The 8582-nt window shown below is 35.2% G+C and overlaps 1 protein-coding gene across 1 annotated transcript; it reads right to left on the reverse strand.

Annotated features, from left to right (window-relative positions):
* Nucleotides 1-1391: 1391 nt before the first annotated feature.
* LOC106386015 (alcohol dehydrogenase class-P) lies at nucleotides 1392-3633 on the reverse strand. The gene is made up of 7 exons (XM_013825913.3): nucleotides 3469-3633; nucleotides 3148-3284; nucleotides 3009-3055; nucleotides 2459-2943; nucleotides 2212-2369; nucleotides 1812-1973; nucleotides 1392-1733 (listed from the first exon to the last, which is right to left on the reverse strand). Exons 1-7 carry the CDS (start codon nucleotides 3500-3502, stop codon nucleotides 1617-1619), a joined length of 1140 nt encoding a protein of 379 aa, XP_013681367.2. The 5' UTR covers nucleotides 3503-3633; the 3' UTR covers nucleotides 1392-1616.
* Nucleotides 3634-8582: the final 4949 nt, after the last annotated feature.

Genomic DNA, 8582 nt, shown 5'->3' on the forward strand with positions numbered 1-8582 from the left:
AAGGATTTGAATGTAACTGTTTTGGAACGAGATTGCCATGTTTGTATTTCGGTTTTGAAGATAGTTTAACAAAATTGTGTTGTCTGGTTGGATTGTAGTTCCATTTGTAGCTTATAGGTTTTGTAGTTGTAGTTTATTACTAGAGGTGATAGCTTTCGTACTAAAATTTAATGATCCATTAAACTAGAGCTGATATCTTTGTAGTTGTAGTTGTAATAACTTCTGATTAGACATAGGTAGATAATGGTTAGTTGGTTTTGGAGTTATTACTTGTTAAATTTCTCCTATTAAATCCCCTAGAAAACACTTGTGGTTTATTATCTCCAAATCGTCCATCCCTTCTCTTTGAGAACACTAAAACATTCCCATTCGCTATAATCTCTTTTCTTCTTCTTCCTATGGATCCAAGGAATCCATATAGCCAGAATTCTGGTTATATGGAGCTTCTTAACAACGTTCACAATAATAATGTTCAGGAAAACTTTCCTTATGAAAGTTATCCTTCCACTGTCGACATTGGCGCCTCAGAAATCCCTCCTTTTAGTTCCCAACAGTCTGAGGCTCCATCCCAACCTGAGGACACACCTGTGGAGCGTATGGTGAGAAAAAAATGGACGCCGCGTGATGACGAGGTTGTGATTAGTGTGTGGCTTAACACATCAAAGGACGCCGTTATCGGAAATTCTATGAAGTTACAGACCTTCTAGAAACGCGTTGATGAGTACTTTGCAGCAACTCTTCATGAGAAGATAGAGAATGTTCATTGTAAGCAGAAGTGGCACAGAATCAAGTGCCGCATTCGCTGCTGCAGAGAGAAAAATAACCAGCGGTCAGAGTGACAATGACGTCCTAAAGCTGTCTCATGAAATCTTCTACTATGATCAGGGTCAGAAGTTTACCCTCGAGCACGCGTGGTGTGTCCTGCGGCACGAACAAAAGTGGATAAGCCTTAACACACCTACGCCCACTGGTTCAAAGAGAAAGAGTGGGGAGGTCAGTTCCCAAACTTCAAGCGCAGCTGTGGGTGAGGTCAGTTCCGACTTTTCAATGCGTCCAGAAGGTATCAAGGCTGCGAAAGCAAGCAGGAATATTAGAAAAGGAAAGACTATTAATGTAATGTAATAAAATGTTTGTAATTTTCTATTAAATGAATGAATTTATTTTTCTTATTAGTTATTCAACTTAAAATGGTAATATGTTTAATCTTATATATGTTAAGAGTTATTTTTTAAAAAAATTAACCTAAAGACCAACAAAAAGTCCCACCAATAATCATCATTTTTATTAAAAGTCCTTGACCACCTATTAAGTCCTATTGATAATGATGCTCTAAGGATTCCACGAGAGCTGGATCGTTATAAGGACATACAGATGTATGTGAGGTACATTAACGAGGAAGTAATATTTTTAATTGATATTATAAACATCTCACTAGTCACTATAATTAATCTGTTATTACAACGGGTAAGGTAATAGATAAGACACAAAACAACCAACTTAAAAACAGAGTATAAAAACAGAGCATAATATATCTGCTATATCTTTTCTATTATTGCTGTGAGTGCGCATAAAGGAAACTAAAACACAAAGTAGACATCATTGATATTTAAAAGCATTCAAGCACCCATGTCGATGATGCAACGGATACACTCTCCCTTGGACATGTAATCAAAGGCCTCGTTGATCTTCGAGAATGGCACCGTGTGAGTGATGAACTTGTCAAGATCCAGCTCCTGATGACAGAAACAACCAGAGCATTTGATAATATTTGTAAAAGATCATACCTTTGTAAAAGCAAACATTCTCATTACCTTGTTCATGTACTTCTCAACGACCCCGGGAATGTCGGTTTTAGGTTTGTAGTTACCAAAGAAAGAACCCTTGAGTGTCCTCTCGTTCAGAAAATTCATGGGATGAGTCCTGAAGGCATCGTCTTGTCTTGGTACACCAACCAGCACCGCAACACCCCAACCCTGAAACATCATATCCAATGTTCAATAAATTGTTTTTTTTTTTTTTGATCAACGTTCAATAGAAGAGTAGTGTCTAAGCGCATAGACCGACTTAAAATAAATGTTTTAGAAAAATATTATGACTGATTTTCCTCTAAGCGCATAGACGGATTTTTAAAACCACAACCACTGAACACTGATCATATGTATCAATGCAGTTATGAATAGTTTGTCTGAACCGATGTGAAGGAGACATTACCTCGTGAACGCATTCAAATGCTTGAATCATGACTTGAACGCTTCCTGTACACTCCACACTCCGGTCCACTCCACCATCTGTCATCTCAATGATAACTTGCTGAACTGGCTTGTCATGCTCTCTAGGGTTCACAAAATCGGTCACACCGAATTTCTTAGCTGCCATAACACAAACAAAACTCAATGTAAATGTGGAGATTAGATTATAGAAGGACACCGTCAAAGACTAATCAATTTGTTTAAACCACCTTCCTCGAATCTATTGGGGTTGAGATCAACACCAATGATCCTACCAGCACCAGAGATTCTAGCACCTTCTGCTGCGGCTAAACCAACAGCACCAAGACCGAAAATCGCAACACTTTGACCTCTTTTTGGTTTAGCCACGTTCAAAGTTGCTCCTAGCCCAGTGGATAAACCGCAACTAACGATGCATACTTTGTCAAGAGGAGCTTCAGGGTTGATCTTAGCCACCTGACCGGAGTGTACCACAGTGAACTCACTGAACGTGGAGGTTCCGAGGAAGTGGTGAATGGATTTGCCATTGCTGGAGAATCTTGATTCACCGTCGTGAATCATGCCGCCTCGCTCGGTGTTGATCCTGAGGAGATCACACATGTTGGATTCCTCAGAGTGGCAGTGACGGCAATTGCCACATTCGCCGGTGAAGATGGTCAAAACGTGATCTCCTGATTGAAGATCAGTCACTCCTTCTCCAACACTCTCCACAACCCTAAAACCAAAATTCTATTAAACCCTAAAACTTGTGAAAGAAGATAAGGGCTGTTTTTTTCTTACCCTCCAGCTTCATGACCGAAGATACGTGGAAACAACGGCGTTTGTCCCTGCGTAATCAAAACTCAGAAACCTTGTGAAAAGACTCAGGATCAGAGCTAGGTTATAATAGTGATCCTTTGTTTAGGTCTTATTGATATACCTTTGCTTCCCAGAAGCAAACATCGGTGTGACAGAGAGAAGTGAAGTGAACCTTGATACGAACTTCATGTTTCTGCGGTGGAGCAACCTCTACTTCCTCCATCACCAGTGGCTTTCCGGCTTCCCATGCCACAGCAGCTGTAACCACAACCATGTAACGTTTTATAAGCTCACCATATAAAATTTTCATTATAAAAACTCGCATCATAAGTCACAAGAACACGTATGATCAAAACCTCAAATGGTGAAATCTTATTAAAACTAACTAACAGATAGAAATGATTGCAAAACAAGGAAAAAAGACCAGCTTAAAAATAAGAACCTAGGCATCGAATAAAGTGACCAGCCGTAGACATTATCAACAACGACAGAACTTGATCTTTAGTTTTGTTTGCTTGATGGTAAGAGATGAGCAAGGAGAAGTGATTTTTATCGAGCTGGTAATGAAAGAGGATGTCTTTACAGAAAGTGACATCTTGTTATTTTTTTAAGTCGACATGTGTTAAAGATAGTTTCGACTTCCACCTGGTGTTTCCATTGTTCATCCACGTGCGTTTGTAGAACCAGAAAGCACACCCACCGATTGCTTTGTTTCGGTATGCTTTACTTTAATTGGTACTAAATATTTCTTTTGGCCTGTGGTGGAACTTTTTTTCCTAATGGATTTTACTTTCGTACTAGGTAATAACCCGCGCAAGGCGCGGAATGTGATTATTAGTTTCGTTATTTTTAATAAAAAAACATTAAATCTGGTTAGTCTGGATATTGGTTCGGTTTTAAATTTTTTTTTTTTGGTTTTTAATCTTCTAAAATATAACTATTATTTTAAATTAATATTTATTTTAGTTTATTCGGTTAAAATGTTGATTTTTTTTTGTTTTTTTCGGTAAAAACCAAAAATTAGTATTATTTATTTATTTTCATGTTATGAATTTTACATAGTCGTCATGTCGAACTTCATATTATAGTTTCTAAACATATAATAGTTTAAGAAAAAAGAAAAGAAAATTATTAAGACAAATCATTTCACTACAATTTGGTCGGTAGTGAAAGAAGCATTAAAAAAAAAAAAATTCAACTTTCAAAAAAAATTAGATAGTTCAGTTGTGGTGAATACTTAGTTACAAGGTGCTCACATCAAGGTGCACATATATGTGTATGTAAAAAAGTATATAAAATAGTTGAGAAATATATAAAGATATTGTTAATTAATATTAAAGGACATTTTTGTTTAAAATAATAAATGAAAGATAAATTAAAATTAATTTAAAATAAAAAGGACCTTGACATTAGTCATTTTTCATATAAAGAAAATAAAATTGTATCCGTAAATAGGGGTGGGCACAGATCAAATATCTGGGTATTTGGAAGCATTTCGTGTCGATTCGATCTTTAGCCACCTATATATTCGGTGAGTCGGATATCCAAAATGTTTTAGAATTTTAAAGAATATATGATTTGATCCGTAAACAAAATAAAATTTTAAAAATAATTGAAAATTTTAATAATAAAAATTTATTACAAAAATAAAACATTATTTAAGTTTTTAAATTCCAGTACCTAATATAATAAATTTAATTCGTAAAAATATTGTAAAACTGATATAAAGTATAATATATATATAACATATATATATATATAATTCTTTACATATATATATATATATATGCATATAACAGATCGAATTAGATATTTGTTCCTAAAAATATTGGTATTTGTGATTTACTTCTTTTTCGGATATTGTATTTTAGTATTTGATTTGTTTCGAAGAGTTACGGATATCCTGATTTTTTGGTTCAAATCAAAACGGATAACGAATTCAATCAAAATTTATGAATATTTTGCTCAACTTTATCCGTAAACAATAAAAAATAATATATATTTATATAGTTTGACTTTTGATTCGTTATCTATTTTTATTCGAACCGAAAAATCCAGATTTTATTGGAACCATGTATGTGAGTCTTATATTTAGAAAACGCAAAATACATAGTGTGAACACATTTATGAATATAGTGTGAACGCGTTAGCATATTTATTATCAAATCATTGTGAATATGCCACATGTCTATTATATTGTGAATGCATTTATTACAATGCTTCTCTTTTAATATATAAGGGATTGCAACGATCAAATTAGACCGAAACTAATGTTAAAACCGGTTTAAATAAAAATGTATGATGTTTAAAAAAGTATCATACTAAACTAAATTGATTAAAATTAGAGCAATTTCTTACATTTTAGAACCTTAACTTTGGTTTTTTTTTGTCTGGTTCATTATGCTATTATAAATTATGAGAAATATTACATAGACGATATTATAGCCGGCAATTTTACTTTGACCTTATAAGATTTTTCTTGGATAATTGGAAATCAAAAGACCCATATTATATATATATATATATATATATATATATATATATAGAGCACGAGAAGAACCCTAATCATTCTGTAGATCTACTTTCTTGTCGATTGGCGGCGCGATCGTTTCAGACTTGCAAGGTAGGCGATTTCAGTCTCTGGTTTATAATTTCAATCTATAGGTAGATTGTTCTTTGGTTTGATGTGTTTTTTGTTATATATTTTTAGAAAGGATGCCTCTCAATAGGTAGATTGTTCTCTGGTTTTGACGTTTGTTTTTGGGTAATACAGTTTTTAGAAAGGATGCATGCTCTCAATGTTGACATGAAGAGAATAAAGAGCAAGAGTAAAGACATGAAGAACCTGATTGATCATGGACAGGAGATCATGGACAGGAAATCATGGACAGGAAATCATGGACATGAAATCATGGACAGAAAATCATGGACAGAAAATCATGGACATGAAAACTGAAGCAAGGAAAAGTGTGAGACTGATTTAAATATCTTGCCTGAAGTCTTGGACGAATTTAAACAAGTGGAGGCAACTGGATAGAGTTGTTGGAGTGTGGAAACAAGCCAAAGTCACATGATATGCTAAAGAATGAAGAGAGAAGAGAGTTGTCACTATCTGAAAGTGATTTCCTCATATCTGGTCTTCATTAGTTTATTCATCTCCATTTGTTTATTCATTCTCATTGTCTTATTCTCCTTGCTAGATCTATTTATGTAACTATTGTATACACTAAATCAATCTAAGGAAAAATGTTCCTCAAATATTCTTATCTCTCTCTCTTGGATCCCCTCACATATCTCTCTTAGTTCTTCACCAAAATCTCTCATATAATTCTCATAAACTCTCATTAATTCTCATAAATTTACATGGTATCATAGCTACAAGCTCTTGAAACCTAAATCTCTTCCGCAAATTACTCTGATTTTATTTCTCTTTTTCTCTTTAAAATCTCTTATCATTCACACCAGTCTCTCTCCTCTGTTCTTGAACTGTTCTTGAATTTTTCTAGTTTTGTTCTTGTGACTCTTGATGGATTCAGGAGAAAACTCAAAAATGGTGGTGATTCCAGTTACTCTTAAAGGAGCTAACTATCTACATTGGGCAAGACTTGCTAAGACAACTCTTGGAGGCAGAGGGCTTTGGGAGATTGTTGAAGAAGGCAGGCCACAAAAGAAGACTATCCTAGGAGAGGATGGCAAAGAGGTTGTTCTTGCTGATGCTAGCGCCAAGAAAAAATGTCAAGAGGGCCAGTTGGTGTTGTCCCACTACAAGAAAACACGGACAATCCCGACGGAAAAACCGACCGAAAAAAATCGGTCAGTATTTTCCGACGGAATTCCGACGCAAATTTGTCGGAAATCTATTTCGGAAAATTCGTCGAAACTTCGTCGGAAAATTCTGACAGAATACATTCGTCGGTATTTGGTCATACGATCCCGACAGAAAACGGACAAACCTCTGACAAAAATATGACCGTTGCAAAAAATTGACACATACCGACAAAATATCGACGCAATACCGACTATTTAGGTATTCGGTCAGAATTCTGTCGGTATATTCCGACGGAATACCGACGGATTTAACAGCCGTTGTACTCTCCGACGGAATACCGACGAATTTAACAGCCGTTGCAAATACCGACGAATTATGTAAGTTTTCGATGTTAATCTAGCCGTTGTCATTCCCGATGAAATACCGACGAATTATGGGTTTGAAACGTTGTATATTTTTAAATTAAAAAAAATAAATTAGATTTGTTGATTTAAAAATCGAACGGTTTTGATTGATTGATTATATACGTTTTTGATTGAATGCTTATATATGTCATGTTCAATGTTTTAAAACTATGAGAATACAATGGTTAGATTTGTAAAACAAAAAACATACCTGTAAAAAACCGAAACTCTAAATTGATAAAGTCCGTCGGTATTCCGTCGGTATTTACCGACGCATTTCCGACGAACCCCTAGAGTTTGAGGGTTTTGTCGGAAATGCGTCGGTAATTATTAATCCATCTGTAATTCAAAAAACAAACCTGTAAAAAACCGACGGAATACCGACGGAAACAATTAGCCATCGGAATTTCTACATATTTCCGACGGATAGGATCCGTCGGTATTTTCTAGATATCCAATCGATCGATGCGTTTTTGTACAACTACGGATCGATCGATGCGTTTATACAGAGGCTCCCAAGATTTTGTTCGATCCATCGATTGGGTATCTGCATCGATCGATTGGATAACCAGATCGATCGATCACTTTGTTACGCGTTGGGCCATCTAGTGATCGATCAATGCGTTTTTGTACAAATATCTATCGATCGATGCGTTTATAAAAAGGAATACCGACGGAATACCGACGCATTTCCGACGAAACACTCAAATTCTAAGGGTTCGTCGGGAATGCGTCGGTAAATACCGACGGAATACCGACGGACATTATCAATTTAGAGTTTCGGTTTTTTACAGGTATGTTTTTTTTTTATATGGATTAAATATCATATACAACATCATACAACAAATCTAACCATTGTATTCTCATAGTTTTAAAACTTTGAACATGACATATATATATAATCATTCAATCAAAACCGTGTATAATCAATCAATCAAAACCGTTCGAACAACATTATACACTTTTAAGTTAGCTTGTGCCAGTTCTGAGAAGTTGTAATACTCAAATTAATTTAGAACATTTTTTGAGAATGTTTTATGATTATATAACATAATATATCGGTTTTAGAAAGGCGTATAACAAATATAAATAATTTCGAAACCCTGTGTAACCTCTAAACCGTAATCCGTCGGTATCTCGTCGGAATATTCTGACAAATAACCGACCGACTAAACAATACCGACGAAGAACAGACAGATAAGGTCGTCGATATTTAGAAAATTACCCGGGTTGAGCTATACCGCGCAAAATTTTAGCAAACCGCCAAAATTAAAACACCGACGGATTTCCGACGGGTAGATAAAATACCGACGGAAAAAAACCCGTCGGTAATCCGTCGGTCTGTTATATGGATACATAAGAGAAAATCTCTTCTTTTTCCTC

This window comes from Brassica napus, chromosome C6, assembly GCF_020379485.1.
Source record: "Brassica napus cultivar Da-Ae chromosome C6, Da-Ae, whole genome shotgun sequence".
Lineage (NCBI taxonomy): Eukaryota > Viridiplantae > Streptophyta > Magnoliopsida > Brassicales > Brassicaceae > Brassica > Brassica napus.